This window comes from Pelophylax lessonae (genome assembly GCF_965119305.1).
Source record: "Pelophylax lessonae genome assembly, chromosome: 4".
Taxonomy (NCBI): domain Eukaryota; kingdom Metazoa; phylum Chordata; class Amphibia; order Anura; family Ranidae; genus Pelophylax; species Pelophylax lessonae.
The window spans coordinates 134,637,047-134,656,867 of record NC_138771.1 but is presented as its reverse complement, the minus strand read 5'-3'; the positions used below and the strand labels follow the sequence as shown (position 1 = coordinate 134,656,867).

Below are 19,821 nucleotides of genomic sequence, written 5' to 3'. Positions count from 1 at the left end.
AAAAAAATTGGCCCAAAATGTTAAAAAATTTAGATTTTTACATTTTTTGGGGGGGAATTTCATATAAAAAAATGTGAAAAATATTGTTATTTTTGCAAAATTGACGCTCTTTTTTTGTTTATAGCGCATGATCAAAAAATCGCACAGGTGATCAAATACCACCAAAAGAAAACTTTGTTTGTGGGAAAAAAAGGACGCAATTGTCCGTTAAAGTCACGCAGTGCCGAATCGCAAAATAGGGCCTGGTCAGGAAGGGGGTAGTTTGTTAAAGAGAGAAAAAAGGAAAAAAACACAAAACATGAAAACTACATAAAAAAAATGCATGAAAAACGCGGGTTCAAAAAACACAAAACGCACCAAAAAATGCATCAACCGCAGCCACACAGATGTGAACCTAGAGTTAATGCAGCGGCTGGGGAAAAAATGAAGGCAAATACTATAGAGTATCAGTTGAGTCAGCAGACATCACATCCAAGATGGCAGCACCCAGCAGGGCTTTTGGATGTCTACGCAAGGAAGGCTTATACAGGTAAAAAACATACATAAAAAAATTAAAGCCTATCATCTGTCAAAGGAAAAATGCTCCCCTGTCATAGGCCTGCCTCCTGCAACTTAAAGGCTAAAAGCTCGTTTAGGTCTAGAAGGCCGAAAAAAAGCAGTTTTATTTAGCTTGATGCTTTGCTCCTCCAGCAGCTTGCACTCTCCTCTACTCCCCTACACTCCAGCAGTGGACTGTCCCTCAGCATCCTCACTTTCAGTGCAGGGTTTGACTTGATGCTGTCAGAGGACCTCTGACCGCTGAAGCATTAATTAGAGACTAAAGGGTCTGGTTTTTGAGCCTGGAGGTAGCCTGCGTGAGAAGACTGGGTAAGCAGAACCCTTAGACCTAAATGGACATTTGACTCTTGTAGTGCTGGAAGATTTTTACTTTACCTGTTGTTCAGCTTCAAAGTGGTTGTAAACCGCTGATTACTTTTTTTTTTGGCTTGCAAGGTAACGGCATTGCATACTAGCACATTTTGTGAAACTTACCTGAAAACTAAGCCCTCCAGCGATGCGATGTAGTCGCTGGAGGCAGCGTCCATTTTCTCCTGGTCTTCCTCCTGGGTCTGCGGACTCCCGCTGTGTGACAGGGGGAGCCATCATTCACAGCACAGGTATATGAAGGAATGGCACAGGTGGCTGTTCCTTGAGAGCGCATGCGCCGATTAAGTCATCGGCTGCATGCAATGTAAATATCTCCTAAACAGTACACGTTTAGGCGATATTTACAGTACCTATAGGTAAGCCTTATTATAGGTACAAATTATTCTTTAGACTTTACTTACTCTTTAAATGCACATGCAGTCTTATAGAAAGATTTATGTTGAAATGAATGGTCTGCCGACAGCACCCCTTTACAATGCCACTTGTATAAAATGAACTCTTACCTCCAGGACTGGCCCTGCACCCAGTATGATCTGTTCCACTCCACTGGCATATCCCTTCTGGCTAAGAGCTGTCAAATGGTGAATGAGAAAATTGGTGCTTTGAGTCTTTCCAGAGCCTGTCTCTCCAGAGATAACAATGCATTGATTACGCTGCCTTCTGAGCATAGCATGGTAAGCAGCATCTGCTACCGCATATATATGAGGCTCTCGTTCTCCAAGCCTTCTGTTATCATACATCTTCACATACTTGGGGTTGTATATGGGTAAGAATCGGAATGGATTAACTGCCACCAAGATACTTCCAACATAAGTATAGATTTTCTCCTGTCGGAAGCGTGTTCGGAGAGTGTCAAGTAATGTCCTTTCATTAAGGTCAGGCAAACCACAAAGGTCCTCACATTCTGGTCCTTGTTCCTGGGGTAGAAATCCCCTTTCTACCATACGTCTGCGCTCCTCTGTCACTTTTAGCCAAGACTGAAGACTTCCATAGTGAATGGAGCCATCCACATTCTTTTCCCTTAAGAGGAAGCGATAGTCCTCTCCAGATGCACGAGCCTCTAATGCAAGTCTGGGCCATAGCATCATTCGCTGTACTGGACAATCAGTTGGGTTAAGGATCCACTCTTCTCCACCAAATTCCTTGACTTCAGCCAGCACATAGCACTTGGCTCGATCCAAACGCAGAGCTGTAATGACAGCATCAATGACATCAGCAGCCGTAGTGTGTCGGCGGGCGGGAGACGGGCAGTAGATGACATCTGGGGATATGCTGCCAGGGTAAACCTGCAGGGTAAACTCTTCGTCCAGCAGGCGGCGGCGCCCACCTCCACCCCCCACCTCAGACATGGCAGCACTCCGTGTCCCATCAGAAGGAGTGTGGATGGTTCCCCGTAAGAGGGGGGACACCTACAAAAGGAAAAATAAAATAATCGTGAGTCAGTATACATTAAATGCATAAATAATTTTGTCAGCCATTAGTCTAGTTCTAGTTTCTCATTAGTAGCTTTGAAACCACAACTACACAGACAGCCCCATCCCAGTTCATACGGAATCCTAATTCCTCTGCAGCACCTGGTATGATGTTAAAGAGAAGCATCTGTGGAGCGGTTACACAGGTAACAGCATCTTGTTTCACCTGGATAAGAAAGGGTAATCAGAAGAGAGCCCCAACTCTTCCTTATGCACATTGAAGGGCCGGTCTCAGGAATTCCCAGAAGATGGCTGTGTAAGATGTGTTCCTCTCTACAAGTGAATGCAGTGCTGTTTCTCAGTGAGTGCCTTGCTTTGTTCCCTATAATGTTAAAATGTTAATATGCAATGTACTACCCACTTATATAGAAGTAGTCTGCCTTTTCCACGTTTTCTGGGAGTGCCCTTTTGCACAGAGCCTGTTGAGGGCCTTGGAACCTGAACTTAGAGACTTTGTTCCACAGACTGCCATCACACACTTTGGTGTGCTGAATGGACTTTTTCATGGGACTTTTTCCCAGGAGGACATTGACAACGCCTGGCGGGTGTTGTGTTGCTTTAAGGACGCTTTATGGTGCGCCAGAAAGCGCCTTATCCACCAGCGGGAGAGGATGTCCATTGAGGACTGTCGCAGACTGGTTCACAGTCTGCTCAGAGACTATAACCTGATGGATCTCATGGAGGAAGAGGAGGTCTGAAGATTTCCCCTTCCCCCACTCTCCCTTGTGTGTCTTTGTCCATTCAATAAAGCTTCGGGCTTGTGAATTCATTCCCCTCCCCTTACCCCACTCCCCCCCCCCCCCTTCACACCTGTTGCTTTTTTGAAATGCAATATTGTTTGATTGATGCAACGTATAGACAAAGTTTTTCAGTTTCATGCTTTAGGGGTATTGCGGCGTCATGCATGATGGCACGGGGTATCCTTACTCCGCACAACACATCAGGCATCATACCGCAGAATGAATGTATCTGAATGTTTGTATGATCGGAAATTATTGTAATGTAGTGTATTTATGCGCTGCGTCGCAGTACAGGGGAGAATATACCCCAACAAAGTATTGTTTTTTGTAGATCTTTTATGCAAATAAAGATTACATTTTCAAAAAAAAGAAAAAAAAAAAAAAAGTAGTCTGCCTTTTGGCTAAGATCAAGTGTAGTTATCAGTGTCCACTATGGGTTCTACGCGGTCATTCTGGCCTTTTAGTAGGCATGGTATCCCTGCTGGTATGATGAGGGCTCTGAAGGCTTGTACTGGCTGGAACAGAAACTGGGTCACCCTCAGACAGTTGGGGCAAAGGGGTAATCCCCTCAGGAAAACTGTATGGGCCCAGTTCTTCCTGGTTTGAATGGGTCTACCTTGTCTGGCCATGGGCTGAGAAGGCAGAGAGTCCACATTATCTGTGCCCCCTTGGATAGTAGCACTTTCGCATAAGGAAACCCACGGTGGCCACAACAACTTTTTCTGTACTGTATCTCTATAAGTGAGCCTTTTGGCTAAGTCTGGGACAATTTTTGGTACCAGGCCCCAAAGCCTAGCCACACTGCATGGCGACTATTTATTTTATTTTCTTCTCCTCAAGTTTGTCACTTTTGTGTGTGTTTTTTTCACTGGATGGAGGGCGTGGTCCTCGGCCACACAGCCCCCCCTAGACTTCAGGATAGGACTATTAGGTTCCTTCCCCTCCTGAACTGGGGGTCTCTCTTCAGGAGAGCCCCTCCACCTAGTACTTGTTGGTCAGCTTCGGCTAACCATGAGGAGAGGGGTCCGCCAGACCTTTTAGCTAGGTGGACCAAGTTTGAAACCATGTCCCCGTCAGAAACCTTGCGCAGGGGGGGGTTCAGGTTAAGGTTCTTTTCCTTTGGGGGGAGAAAGTTATCTAAAGCACCCCCATTTTTTGTTTTTGCACGCCACCACAGATTAAAAAAAAAAAAAAAAAAAAAAGAGTAGTAAGGAGTATTGTATAGTAGCTCAGAGTAGTGTCTTATGCTGTGCAGTGTGATCTTGTCTACAGACACATGCATGACGTGTAGCTTGGGCAAAATGTTAATCACTGCTGCTGTGGGTATAACTGGTTAAGTCCTGGCTCCACCTGACTCCCGACAGACAGTGCATACCAGGATAAAAAAAGTAGCATGTATGATCATGAGGCCCTTTTTTTTTTTTTTTCTAGTTATAAAAAAAAAAAAAAAAAACGCTAAACAAATTAAAAAGGTAAAAATCTGCACAGGAGGCTGAAGGAAGGGAATAAAAATAAAGGAGGGTGCATACCCCAGTTTTGCATAAATACATCATAATTTACTATAGTGAGCTGCTATGAATTTTACAAACCCATAAAGCAATTCTACCGTCCTTTTGTGTTTATTCTGAATCTGGCTGTATACTAAAAATGTCTCTGGTCGCAGCACAATGAGAAAACTGAGGCTAAAAAAAGAACTTGTAAACATGAGGTATGAAAGTCAAATGATGTGCTCAGGCTTTAAATGTGCACTCCAACCTTGTTAAAAATTACAGTGTCCTCCAGCTGTCAGATTAGCTATTACTCATTCTTGGCAACGTCTGACCTCTCAATGGCTAAAGCCAAAGTTTATTAGATTTTGTCAGATAAAGAAACAGTCACTCTTTTCCCTGAATAATAAACTTTTTGTGCCAGTTAACATCATAAATATAAAAACTGTAGATGATGTAACACTTGTTCCTGGTCACTCTATCATATGACTGAATCAAATGTTCCTGATTGCCATTGCCCTATGGTTAGCCAAGGTTGAGGAAATCAATAGAATAGAGGACCTTGTCTTACCCGTGAAAAATTCCTAAATAAAAAATGGATTCTACTGGCATGAATTTACATTCACAACTGAATATAAAGACATTTAGAGATCTGACTTTTTGCCCCCTTGAGTGGTCCGGGCCCGAGGAGAGGTGGAAAACTTTTCTTGCCCTCCTCTTCTTTCCCTCCCATCCTTCCCCCATTTTCTTTTTTTACTTTCTTTCCTGCTGTCTTTCTTTTCCCCTCATTCTTTATATATAAAATTCTCACAGATGGTCAGATGTTGCAGTTCTTTTCCCCTTGTTGGTTTTATAATGAAAAGCGGAAGTACATGCCTAATGTACAAGTAGAGTCCTATCAATAATGCCCATTGCAGAGAAGTACATTACCAATATAAGGTCGTCCATCTACTCAGATTTGGGTCTGTTTGTCTGCATCCATTTTTGTATGTGATATGTCAATACGCTATTCAGATTTAACCTCCTATATTCGTTTGTAATGTACTGTATGTACCTCCCTTGTTTATAATTAAAGAATTAAAAAAAGGAAATTATTGAATCTACTATCCACTGTTCGTCCCATAGCAGAAAGAATGTGCGTCAGAGAAATTGCAGATCTGAACAGTTCCCAGGCACTTTTTGGGTCCGAGCATTTCTCCAGTCTTCCAAACAGAGCCACAACAAACATTTCCCATTGCTTGCGTCACTTTGTACGTGTTGCTTGCCACCAGTGGGCCAATACTCAGACAAAACACTGTGCTTCCTGTACTCTGCCTAGGGGCCAGTCCACTCCATAGTAATGAAAACCTGTGCTTGGGGATTAGAAAGAGCTGCACATAAATGTCTACTCTGCTAAAATTAGCTCAAACAGTGCAAAGGCTTAATTATGGCTTAATATCACATAAATGGGTAAGCGAAGCCCTCTCCCCCACCATATTCAATACGGTTATGAAAAGTTAATTAGGATTAACATTTTTATGGGTGTAGCCTTTACCTAATCTAGCATTATTACAGATGAGGCTCCATTAGTGTCACTGCAAGCACAATGGGACAATGATTAATGTATCAAGTGCCAGGAAATACTGTGAAGGGGCAGGATGAACAATAACGCATTCATCCTTTATTTTTTACTCTATTCTGATAGAGTTCTTAGATATGGCAAAATAACGTTTTCATACTGGGATCCTGGGATCAAAACATTTCATTATACAAAATCAGTAAGATTTGCAGCAAAGTGTACAAATTCAGCTGATCTGAACCAATTAATAAAGTAAAAGATGGAAATAAAATAAATGGGCTTGCACTCCGCTTTCACATATAACATAAAACGTATTTCCTCTTCTTTATGATTAAATAGTAAATCCACACAAAACTGATATTTCAGTCTTTAAAAGATGCTGAAGAATTAAAACACAAGACCGTTTCCTATATCTCTCTGGGACTTTTTTCTGGTGAGATCTCGGTTTGAGCTCCTGGGTGTGAACACCAGCTGTGACCATTATAAGGGGGTCCCACTCTCCCTGCCAAATTTATTATGGAGAACACATCACGTGGGTTGACATGAACACTCCAAACTCCCACGTGGTGAGAAACAGTCAGGCATTATGATGGAGATCTCAACGTTGAAGTACTAAGCCTTACAAGAAGCTTATTGGGATCTAGCCAACTTAAATATCAGCTTTGGGTGGAATGGTTCCTTACTTTTTGATAATACCTATTACAATAAAATGGGCATTTACTATATATATATATATATATATATATATATATATATATATATATATATATATATATATATATAAGCATTCTATCCAAAGAATGTCAACTGAACCAGGATACTCTAGACCAGTGTTTCTCAACCGCCAAGGCACAGTAAAGGCCCGTACACACGAGTGGAAATTCGGCCGGGAATTTTCATCTGAAGACCGATCTGCCGATTTTCGGCTTGTTAGTATGATGCTTCCGACAACCGACTCCGACTTTTCGGCTGAAAAAATCCTGGTGTGCAGGCTATATAATTTTTGTCGACCGTCAAAACACGTCCGAATTTCGTCTCATTAGTACAGATTTCGATGGGGAAAAATCTTATGAGCAAGACTAGGCATGCTCAGAGATAAAAGAACACATAGAAAGCAATGCAACACATGACATCACTTCTGAAGTAGAATTCTGTCGTGCGGGAAAATTCGTGTGCAGCCTAGAGCACATTCCAACCAACAGACACCACTCTGGACAAAAGACGGACGACCGGTCGGCGGAAATTCGCTGCGTGTCTACGAGGCTTTACCCTCCTTCCAGGCAATGGGTCGACAGTGGTCACAGTGGTCTCTGTATGCAATTGAGAAAAAGCACCATACGGTTGTCTTAAGGGTCCATATTTATTTATCTATTGCAGAATAAAACGTGACGGGAAGATAAAAAGGTTGCCAATGCATTTTGGGGGCCATCAAACCTCCTTCAGCAGGGCTCAAAAGAATATAATGCTTCCTATAGGGCTTTAATTTGAAGAATAAGTTCACCTTTGTACAAAAACAATAAATGCACATCTTTTTGCAGGTAAACAAAAATGTACATTTTTTGTATTAGGAGCCTGTAAAAAATTGCACCAGCGATCAGCAGATTACTGATGCCACACAGGCTTCCTGCATACTGTCAGTGTATCTGCTTACCTGTACATCCCGTATGGCTAAGCCAACACTCGCTGACAGGAAGACTCAATGAACTACTACAGTGCTGCAAAGCGCTCATTGAGAACTACAAGCCAGCAGAAGCTAAGGCTGTCAGGACTTGTAGTTCATTCATACACAGAGCTGGGCACGGCCACCCTGCTTTCAAAAGCTGATACCTGTACTACTGTCACAAGGTGAGGGGGGGGGGGTGGAGATAAGGAGCATGACCCTTTATTTCTAAATGCATTGGTGTACACAGAACAGGTTTCTGCTCGGAAAGATTCAGTGTCAGAGCATAGAAGAGTAAGAGTCAAGTGGGCGGAATGTCCTTCTCACAACCCCTTCACAATAGAAGCAGTTTGCACAGAAGCAGAACAGGAGAAGCAACAGGCAAGCTTGTACCCATTGACACCATAAGCACTGGGCTATATGCTGGGCAGTGCTGCCCAACACAATCCAAAACACAGACAATGCAATTTGCTTTATGTCCCTTTTTATTGTAGGAGTATAAAATTCTGAAAGAATGTACAGGCCCTGGTCTTACCAAGGTAGAACAAAAACTTTGGTCTAGACCAGGAGTGTTCAACCTGTGGCTCATGGGTGGCATACGGGCCAAGATGGCTATAAACGTGGTCCGAACACAAAATAAAAAACGTACCTAAAAATGGGGGAATTTTTTTGTAAAAATGCATTTAGACTATGTGGCCCAAGATAAATTTTAGGGTCTCATTACTGCAATTTTAGAAGTTTTATCATCCCAAAGAAAAATATTCCACTCTTCACAATCACACCTTATTTACATCATCTGTTTTCAGCAGCACCTATATTTGTGAGCAATATTTTCAAGCACATGAATGTCAAAATTAGAACCAAAATATCAGATGAGCATCCATCCAACCAGATACCGCCCGTTTATGAAAAACTGTGTCAAATGTTGCGCTAGTTTTATGTTGCCCATTTTTTTTTTTTTAATAAAGAAAATTACAAAAAAATTAATTTTTATTACTCAGATTAGGTACAATATCTATATCAGTGAAAGTTAACTTGTGATCTAAACAGCAAGGTGTCCCAAGTGCTAAGCTCTATGGAAAGTAGCACTGTTCACTGTTCCCCGAGCCAATACGATGCAGCCGTTAGGATTAGTACAAATAATAACTACATAGCAGGCAACCGATATAAGCAGCGCTATCTGGATGTGGGTGGTGAACATGAAATCCTCCAAAGATATAGGAAGCCAATAGTAAGTCTAAATGGAGAGGGCCACTGCGATGTAGCAACCAGCCGCTGTTACAAAGCCAAGCATTGTCATTATTATTTGTATATGCTCAGGGCAATTAGTGATAACGGTTTGATGTATCCCTTAGCAGATCATATATTAAATCCTAAAAATCTCAAGAATAAACATACATACACACACACATATACACATATACAGTATATACAGGTCCCTCTCAAAAAATTAGCATATTGTGATAAAGTTCATTATTTTCTGTAATGTACTGATAAACATTAGACTTTCATATATTTTAGATTCATTACACACAACTGAAGTAGTGCAAGCCTTTTATTGTTTTAATATTGATGATTTTGGCATACAGCTCATGAAAACCCAAAATTCCTATCTCAAAAAATTAGCATATCATGAAAAGGTTCTCTAAACAAGCTATTAACCTAATCACCTGAATCAACTAATTAACTCTAAACACCTGCAAAAGATTCCTGAGGCTTTTAAAAACTCCCAGCCTGGTTCACTACTCAAAACCGCAATCATGGGTAAGACTGCCGACCTGACTGCTGTCCAGAAGGCCATCATTGAAACCCTCAAGCAAGAGGGTAAGACACAGAAAGAAATTTCTGAACGAATAGGCTGTTCCCAGAGTGCTGTATCAAGGCACCTCAGTGGGAAGTCTGTGGGAAGGAAAACGTGTGGCAGAAAACGCTGCACAACGAGAAGAGGTGACCGGACCCTGAGGAAGATTGTGGAGAAGGACGGATTCCAGACCTTGGGGGACCTGCGGAAGCAGTGGACTGAGTCTGGAGTAGAAACATCTAGAGCCACCGTGTACAGGCGTGTGCAGGAAATGGGCTATAGGTGCCGCATTCCCCAGGTCAAGCCACTTTTGAACCAGAAACAGCGGCAGAAGCGCCTGACCTGGGCTACAGAGAAGCAGCACTGGACTGTTGCTCAGTGGTCCAAAGTACTTTTTTCGGATGAAAGCAAATTTTGCATGTCATTCGGAAATCAAGGTGCCAGAGTCTGGAGGAAGACTGGGGAGAGGGAAATGCCTGAAGTCCAGTGTCAAGTACCCACAGTCAGTGATGGTCTGGGGTGCCATGTCAGCTGCTGGTGTTGGTCCACTGGGTTTTATCAAGGGCAGGGTCAATGCAACTAGCTATCAGGAGATTTTGGAGCACTTCATGCTTCCATCTGCTGAAAAGCTTTATTGAGATGAAGATTTCATTTTTCAGCACGACCTGGCACCTGCTCACAGTGCCAAAACCACTGGTAAATGGTTTACTGACCATGGTATTACTGTGCTCAATTGGCCTGCCAACTCTCCTGACCTGAACCCCATAGAGCATCTGTGAGATGTTGTGAAGAGAAAGTTGAGAGACGCAAGACCCAACACTCTGGATGAGCTCAAGGCCGCTATCGAAGCATCCTGGGCCTCCATAACACCTCAGCAGTGCCACAGGCTGATTGCCTCCATGCCACGCCGCATTGAAACAGTCATTTCTGCAAAAAGATTCCAGACCAAGTATTGAGTGCATAACTGAACATAATTATTTGAAGGTTGACTTTTTTGTTTTAAAAACACTTTTTTTTTTATTGGTCGGATGAAATATGCTAATTTTTTGAGATAGGAATTTTGGGTTTTCATGAGCTGTATGCCAAAATCATCAATATTAAAAACAATAAAAGGCTTGCACTACTTCAGTTGGGTGTAATGAATCTAAAATATATGAAAGTCTAATGTTTATCAGTACATTACAGAGAATAATGAACTTTATCACAATATGCTAATTTTCTGAGAGGGACCTGTATAAAACTTTTTTTCTGTATCAATAACAGTTGTTTATATGTTCTTGTCTCTCAAGGGCGAATTATCACATATTCTACACACACACACACACCAAAAAATGTAATAATAGATAACAGATACTCAGGTGTATCTAGAAATGTGAGCAGAACTATTGGAATATGAACATAAAATAGGAAAGAGGATGGTAATGTAACGCTCGATCATCCAGGTTACCATGGGAACATAATACGATAGACTAACACCAATTAAGGCACAATCTAAGTTGGGATAGGCATAGACTGTGTTTACATGATGGTATGCACTGCGTCTGTGGCTTTGTGACAGCGGCTGTTTGCTACATTGCAGTGGCCCTAATGGCCATCATGCCCACCTGGCCTAGCAGACCTTGGCCTTTTTACATCTGTCCATGCCAGCTTGGTTTCGTTATATTTCCTATATTTTATTATTTTAATACCAATGACTTTTCTTGTTTACAATAAACCATTAAGACTTACTATTGGCTTCCTATATCTTTGGAGGATTTCATGTTCACTACCCACATCCTGATATCGCTGTTAATATCAATGGCCTGTTAATTTGTGATCTGCCCAACTTTTTCTGCTCAGCAGCTATCCTAAAGCATAGTACGCACAATTCGATTTTTTTCTTTCAACCCAGCAGGCTGAAAAAAAAAAAAAATGAAGAGCTTGAAAGGAGCCACTGTACTAACAATCCGATCTTAGTACAGCGATCTCCCCCCCTGAGCTATTGTGTTCTGACTGGGGGACGGTCCCCCGCCAGAACACACCGGTCAATGGCTGAGAGTGCTGATAAATGATCAGATGCCAATCAGCAGACCTTTTTCAGTCATGCCCCTTCGGATTGACTGCCGTACGCACGGGCCAAACATCAGCCGGTTTCTATTGAACCAGCCGATGTTGCCAGATATTCGGCCAGTATGTGGGACCCTTTAATGTTGGTGCATTTTATGTGCAACCCAAGACAATGCCTTTTCTTCCAATAAGGCCCAGAAAGGTCAAAAGGTTGAGACCCCTGGTCTAGACAATAAAGTTGTAAAGAATAACCAACAAGATTGAACCAAAGATCTGACTGAGACAGTCTGTATTGCTTCATCATTCAGGTTCTTCAACTCTTCAGAGGAAAATGATAGAAAATAAAAGTTTTGAATGGTAGCTACACAGCAATCCAGACCATCTGAGATTATTCTACCCTCAAGCACTTTTCCTTCTATAGACCTGCAATAGAAGCAGATTGAATTTTAACCCCTGACACCTGACCATCGCGTTGCTTGTCACCAGTCATGGGAAGCTCAAAAAAATACACAGAATTGCACGTTTCTGACCCCCCGAGACTTTATTAGGAGCACTTGGAAAATGCTTGAAAATTACATGTTTACACATATTTAAAAGTCTTTGGGGCTGAAAACATGATGTGATCATGTTACTATAGAGTCGCACATTAAAAGCGCACAAAAAAAAAAAACTCAATCAACTGGCTGCATACATGCTGTGTGTTTATAGGGCTCCTTTCACATCCTAAAAAGTGGATCACAGAAGTCGCAATAAGTTTTAAAAACAAAAAGCCTTACGCTACATAAGTTTTAAATCTTTAGAAGACTGAACAATGTGTGATCAGCCTTACAATAGGTGTGTACCGTGAAGTTTACTATTTAAAGGAAATCCCTGGGTTTCAATCATTTCTGAGTCACTGACCAGAACTAGTACGTAGATTAGGAAAGTCACAGACCACATCTCCATGCTTGCTTTCGGTAAGTGACTCAAAGTATTAATGCTGGAGGGTCAGCATGACAACTAGTCACCTAGAAATTGCAAAATGTAGTGGCAGTTGCCATGTCTCGCATGTGTGCAGGGAATGAAGAGATACCAAACTGAATTTATTCATGTAGAACTCACATTTTTTTATTTGAAATTGTCCTCGACAGAAACTGATATGAACCTGGCAGGCTTTCTGAACCCTGGTTTAAAAGAAATAACCGTTTTAGATAAATTGCGTTTAAAAAGAAGTTCATATACACCAAGTGATTCTTCCTACAGCATAGGAATCTGCAACAGAGAGTGCAGTGAGCACATCTAACCGGTGACAAGTTGACACTCTTGCTGGATACTAGTCTCTCTCAGGACTCTAGCCACTTAAGCCCCGGAAGATTTTACCCCCTTCCTGACCAGGGCCTTTTTTGCGATTTGGCACTGCGTGACTTTAACGGACAATTGCGCGGTCGTGCGACGCTGTACCTAAACAAATTTGACGTCCTTTTTTTCCCATAAACAGAGCTTTCTTTTGGTGGTATTTGATCACCTGTGCGATTTTTACTTTTTGCGCTATAAACAAAAAAACGCATAAATTTTTCAAAAATAACAATATTTTTCACATTTTTTTTTATATGAAATTCCCCCCCCCCCCCAAATAAAATGTAAAAATCTAAATTTTTAAACATTTTTGGCCAATTTGTTTTCTGCTACATATGTTTGGTAAAAAAAAAAAAAAACGCAAAAAGCGTATTTTGATTGGTTTGCGCAAAAGTTATTGCGTTTACTAACTAAGGGAAAGATTTCTGTCATTTTTGGTGTTTTTTTAAATGCGTAATGGCAGTGATCTGCGATTTTTTTTGCGTTACTGCGACAGATCGGACCCTTGACTGACATTTTTGGGGATACTAGTGACATTACTGCAGTAATCAGTGCTATACATATGCACTGTTACTGCAAAATGACACTGGCTGGGAAGGGGTTAACTTTATTGGGGAAGGAGGGGTTAAGTGTGTCCCTAGGGGCGTGTTTCTTACTGTGATTGGACATGGCTACTAGTGTAGGAACAGTGATCAACGGTCCTACATAGTAGAACTGTATGATCACCATTCCTACACAGGGGAGAATGACAGGCAGCTTGTTTACATCAGCCGCCTGCCTTTCCCCCTTCACGGCGGACGATCGCGAGTGACCGGTGGACATCAGGTCCGCCGGTCACACGCACAGACTTCCCAGGGAACGAGCCGGGGCGGGCACCCGCCTCATCGGGCGCGCGCTCGCCATTGGCTCACAAGCAAGTGACAGGCTTGTGACGTACCGGTACGTCACTTTGCGTGGCCGGGGCTGACCGCCGCAGTATATGTACTTGCGGTGGTCGGCAACCGGCTTATGATGCGATTTTTCTACTCTTGGTATTGGAAAGCCAAATAGTGGTGATCCAGGATGTATACCCCCCTAACTTAGAAAGAAAAAACCAGGGCGTCCAACTGCAAGAAAGTGACACAATCATCATATGTATTGGTGGAAGCGTTGCAGACAAACCTTACCACTGGTGTCTTTAAGAAATAAAAGCAGCTAGTGTCTTTTAAAAATAAAAATATCACTTAGGGCTTCCCCTATGCTTCATTGACAAAGACAGAACTAGGTTTTGCTTGAAGTTTATCTAAAAATTATATTTAAAATTTTGAGAAGAGACAACAAGGGCTTAGAACAACTTTTTTGTATTTATTTTTCATTCGCCTTCATTTCTTCTCCCGTAAACTCGACAGGAAGGCCATGTTTGCATGTGCTGTAAAGTTTACCTTCTTTCTGTAAAATGATTTGCAGTGGATCATTTTTAAGAAGCATTCGACTAGTAGTTTGGAGGTGTTATATGACCTCCTAAACCCCTGTTTTAACCACTAAAAGCGCACCACACTGTGCCACGAATGCGTGCATTACACACCGTTGCAGACTGGACCTATTCACTTGATTAGATTGGAATGGGCAACAGTTTCCCCTGTCTATTGTGACACACATTGCTGCTACTGCAATGTGTACTAACATGGGTGCTGGCTCGATAGTCAGGGGGTTAGGTTTCCAAAGTGTGGGAAATTCCATCTTAGCGGTCTCTTAAAAAAAAGTTTTTGCCTTTAGCTTTAGTTTTATTTTATTCCAGCTTTTTTCTAAAAATAAATGAATCCAGGGAACCTTTCCAGAAATAAATAGGAAATAAAAGATTGCCGTCATTGTTCCATATGCTGAATTTGTCTTTATTCTTTCAAAGGTAATATTTACTAAAGAGGTGTGTTTAAATTACAGTTATGACCCTGCCATTAACCACAAAAGCAAGTCTGCATTTGACATTCAGCTCCTTGCGTGGGTTGGTCACACCAATGTTAAAAAAATCAAAAATAAATAATAATAAATCAGTATTCACAATCACTATACAGTTACAAGTATAAAAAAAAAGAAAAACACCATATCACATGTTGCCCAGATACATCAGACACAAACAAGAATAGCAATGCATATGGTGAGAATCAGCATAAAAAAATATATGACAAAAAGGAAACGAGGGGAAGAAAGGTAGCCCAGAAAAGTGGGGGGGGGGGGGGGGGGGAGGAAGAGTAGAAGGGACATCCCAATATTGATGCGGAAGGAAATGTGTGTTAACACAGTAAAGGAAATAAGAGAGATACTGAGAACAAACAGAAAGGAGAAAGTGCGTAAATAAGAATGTGCTTATATAAAAATACACACACAAATACATATACATATATATATATATACACACACATACATACTGAACAAAATTATAAACGTAACACTTGTTTTGCCCCCATTTTTCATGAACTGAACTCAAAGACTTTTTCTATTTACACAAATGGCCTATTTCGCTCAAATATTGTTCACAAATATGTCAATCTGTGTTAGTGAGCACTTCTCCTTTGCCAAGATAATCCATCCACCTCACAGGTGTAGCAGATCAAGATGCTGATTAGACAGCATGATTATTGCACAGGTGTGCCTTAGACTGGCCACAAAAAAAGGCCACTCTAAAATGTGCAGTTTTATCACACAGCACAATGCCACAGATGTTGCAAGTTTTGAGGGAGGGTGCAATTGGCATGCTGACTGCAGGAATGTCCACCAGAGCTGTTGCCCGTGAATTGAATGTTAATTTCTCTACCATAATCCGTCTCCAAAGGCAGTTCAGAGAATTTGGCAGTACTTAGATTTGTAAACAATATTTGAGAGAAATAGGCCTTTTGTGTACATAGAAAAAGTCTTAGATCTTTGAGTTCAACTCATGAAAAATGGGGGCAAAAAGTGTTGCGTTTATAATTTTGTTCAGTGTATATACATACAGTATCTCACAAAAGTGAGTACACCCCTCACATTTCTGTAAATATTTTATTTACATCTTTTCATATGACAACACTGAAGAAATTACACTTTGCTACAATGTAAAGTAGTGAGTATACAGCTTGTAAAACAGTGTAAATTTACTGTCCCCTCAAAAAAACTCAACACACAGCCAATATTGTCTAAACTGCTGGCAACAACAGTGAGTACACCCCTAAGTGAAAATATCCAAATTGGGCCCAAAGTGTCAATAGGTTGTGTGGCCACCATTAGTTTCCAGCACTGCCTTAAACCTCTTGGGCATGGAGTTCACCAGAGCTTCACAGCCACTGGAGTCCTCTACCACTCCTCCATGATGACATCACAGAGCTGGTGGATGTTAAAAACCTTGCGCTCCTCCATCTTCTGTTTAAGGGTGCCCCACAGATGCTCAAAAGGGTTTAGGTCTTGAGACATGCTTGGTCAGTCCATCACCTTTACCATCTTCTTTAACAAGGCAGTGGTCATCTTGGAGGTGTGTTTGGGGTCGTTATGTTGCAATACTGCACTGCGGTCCAGTCTCTGAAGGGAGGGGATCATGCTCTGCTTCAGTATGTAACAGTGCATGTTGGCATTCATGGTTCCCTCAATGAAGTGTAGCTCCTCAGTGCCACCAGTAATCATGCAGCCCCCGGTCATTACACTCCCACCACCATGCTTGAATGTAGGCAAGACACACTCGTCTTTGTACTCCTCACCTGGTTGCCGCCACACACGCTTGACACCATCTGAACCAAGAAAGTTTATCTTGGTCTCATCAGACCACAGGACATGATTCCAGTAATTCTTGTCCTTAGTCTGCTTGTCTTCAGCAAACTGTTTGCGGGCATTCTTGTGCATCATCTTTAAAAGAGGCTTCCTTCTGGGACAAAAGCCATTTAGACCAATTCAATGCAGTGCGTGGCATATTGTCTGAGCACTAACAGGCTTATTCCCCCACCCCTTCAACCTCTGCAGCAATTCTGGCAGCACTCATACGTCTATTTCCCAAAGACAACCTCTGAATATGACGCTGAGCATGTGCACTCAACTTCTTTGGTTGACCATGGCGAGGCCTATTCTGAGTGGAACCTGTCCTGTTAAACCACAGTATAGTCTTGGCCACCGTGCTGCAGCTCAATTTCAGGGTCTTGGCAATCTTCTTAAAGCCTAAGCCATCTTTATGTAGAACAACAATTCTTTTTTTCAGATCCTCAGAGGGTTCTTTGCCATGAGGTGCCATGCTAAAGTTCCTGTGACCAGTATGAGAGAGTGAGAGCGATAACACCAAATTTAACACACCTGCTCCCCATTCACAACTAAGATCTTGTAACACTAACGAGTCACATGAAACCAGGGAGGGAAAATGGCTAATTGGGCCCAATTTGGACATTTAGGGGTGTACTCACTTTTGTTGTCAGTGGTTTAGACATTAATGGCTGTGTGTTGAGTTATTTTGAGGGGGCAGCAAATTTACACTGTTATGCAAGCTGTACACTCACTGCTTTACATTGTAGCAAAGTGTAATTTCTTCAGTGTTGTCACATGAAAAGATATAATAATGGGATTTTTGACTTACCGTAAAATCCATTTCTGTGATATTCATTGACGGACACAGCCCCTGATCTTCATGTCCATTGAGTTATACTTCCCCCCTACATGAGTAGGGCACTAGGCAGAAAAAGAATCTGGCTACGCCTATGGGCAGTCCCAGGGGGTATACTCCCTCTCTCCACTATAGGTACTTCAGTTTTGTTACAAGCAGTGTCAGAAGAATTACAACTCAACAGAGAGGTGGGTGCTGTGTCCATCAATGAACATCAGAGAAATCAATTTTACGGTAAATCAAAAATCCCATTTTCTATTTTGTTCATTGACAGACACAGCTCCTGATCTTCATGACCATTGGGACGTCCCAAAGCAGTGTTAAACATGAGGTGTGGGAACAGCAAAAAACATTCCCAAGGCTAAACAGTAGCCAACCAGGCAACAGAAGCTCAATCAAAACAACTGGAGCCCACCTGAAAAAAACAATACACAATTCAAAGAGGATCAGGTCCTCTCAACAGCAGGCTGCAAAAGCTTGTGGCAAAAAGAAGCATCCGCAGATGCCAACACATACACTTTAGAAAACTTTGTGAAAGTGTGGACCGATAATCAATTGGCCACCTTGCAAACCTGCATCACTGCACAGAAGGCACTAAGCGCCCGAGTGCAGTGTACCATGACAGGGAAAGGAGGAACCTGACTCCTGATGGAAAAGGCCTGAATAACTGTCTGTCTGATCCATCTAGAAATGGTCGCAGAGGAAGCAGACAAGCTTTTCCGAGGCCCATCCATGAGCAGAAATAGTGAGTCTGATTTCCTAAAAGACTCTGTAGCTGCCAAGTACACCCTGATTGCCCGGACCACATCCAATGCATGCAAGGCAATTTCCTTGAGATGTTTAAGCCTGGGACACAGGGAAGGCAACAGAATGTCTTCATTCAAATGAAAATCAGAGACAATGTAAGCAAGGGAATCTCCCGAAGATTCTCAAAGGGAGGCTTCTGGAGGGCCTAAAGCAGCAAACTGAGGTCCCAAGGCAGCAACAGAGACCTCAATTAAGGGAACCAAATGTCGGACACCCTGAAGAAAGGTACGCACCAAGTAGTGCGAGGCCAAGGGTCGTTGGAAGAAGACTGCCAAAGCAGACACCTGGCCCTTGATGGTCTTGTGCCCCCCTGGTGATTGACATTAGCCACAGCCGTGGCATTGTCTGATTGAATGCGCACTGGACAACCCTGAAGATGATCCATCCAATGGTCCAGACACAGTCTGATCGATCGGGGTTCCAATACACTGATCGGTAGTCTGGACTCTTCCAGTGTTCAGATCACCTGAGCAGAATGTTTGCCAAGGACGCCTCCCCAGCCTGACAAGCTAGCATCCGTGGTGATCACTGTCCAATACAAGGGGAGGAGGATCAGCCGGATCTGACTGTCCAGAGACTGCGGAGTGTTGTCCCATTTGGCCAGAATCTCCCTTTGCAGGGATCTCATATTTAACTGTGCAAACAAAACTGCCTCAAAAAGATAGACACCATCAGGCCCAGCACCCGCATGCAAGTCCGGAGGGATGAACATCTGCTGGACAGCAGGAGATGAATTGCAGTCTCCAATTTCTAGAGTTTGTCCAGAGGAAGGAGCACTCAGGCCAAGAGTCAGACCCAGATAGTCCAGCTTTGTGGACAGAACCAGAGAAGACTTCTGAAAATTCAGAATCCAGCCAAACTCCCTCAGAGTTCGTATCGTAATTTCCAGGTTTTCCAATGGAGCAGTAGGAGACTCCACTCACAGAAGAAGGTCGTCCAAGTAACCCAGTACCGCGATCCTCTGTTGGGGTAACAAAGATAGCACTGGGGCTAACACTTTAATGAAGACCCGAGGAGCAGAGGCGAGAGACCAAGGGTAACGCCACAAACTGATAATGCTCCTCTCCCATGGCAAAGCGAGTAAGTGCTGGTGACCGGCACATATTTGAATGTGAAGGTAAGCATCCTTGATGTTGATATAGGCTGAAACTCCCCGACACAGGAATGTCACCACTGTACGAATGGACTCCATTCTGAACTGCTGCACACGCACAAAGCAGTTCAGGGCCTTGAGGTCCAGGATTGGACGCACCTTATCTTCCTTCTTGGGAACTGTAAACAGGTTTGAGTAAAAACCCTGAAACCCGGAAGTCGGACAAACCCTGTCAGGGGTCAGGGGACAGGCTCAAGTTGGAAGAAAAGAACCTTGCCAGGGGACAAGAAACTCAATCTTGTAG

The 19,821-nt window shown here is 42.5% G+C and overlaps 1 protein-coding gene across 4 annotated transcripts in view; it reads right to left on the bottom strand.

Moving 5' to 3' along the window:
* The window catches only part of MYO9A (myosin IXA), a 225,862-nt gene that overhangs the window by 149,215 nt on the left and 56,826 nt on the right, over positions 1 to 19,821 (bottom strand). For all 4 annotated transcript variants that reach the window (XM_082257060.1, XM_082257061.1, XM_082257063.1 and 1 more), the window contains exon 2: positions 1,431 to 2,336. In XM_082257060.1, the coding sequence (XP_082113186.1) occupies positions 1,431 to 2,276 (846 nt within the window). In that variant the 5' untranslated portion in view covers positions 2,277 to 2,336. The remainder of the gene's footprint in view (positions 1 to 1,430; positions 2,337 to 19,821) is intronic.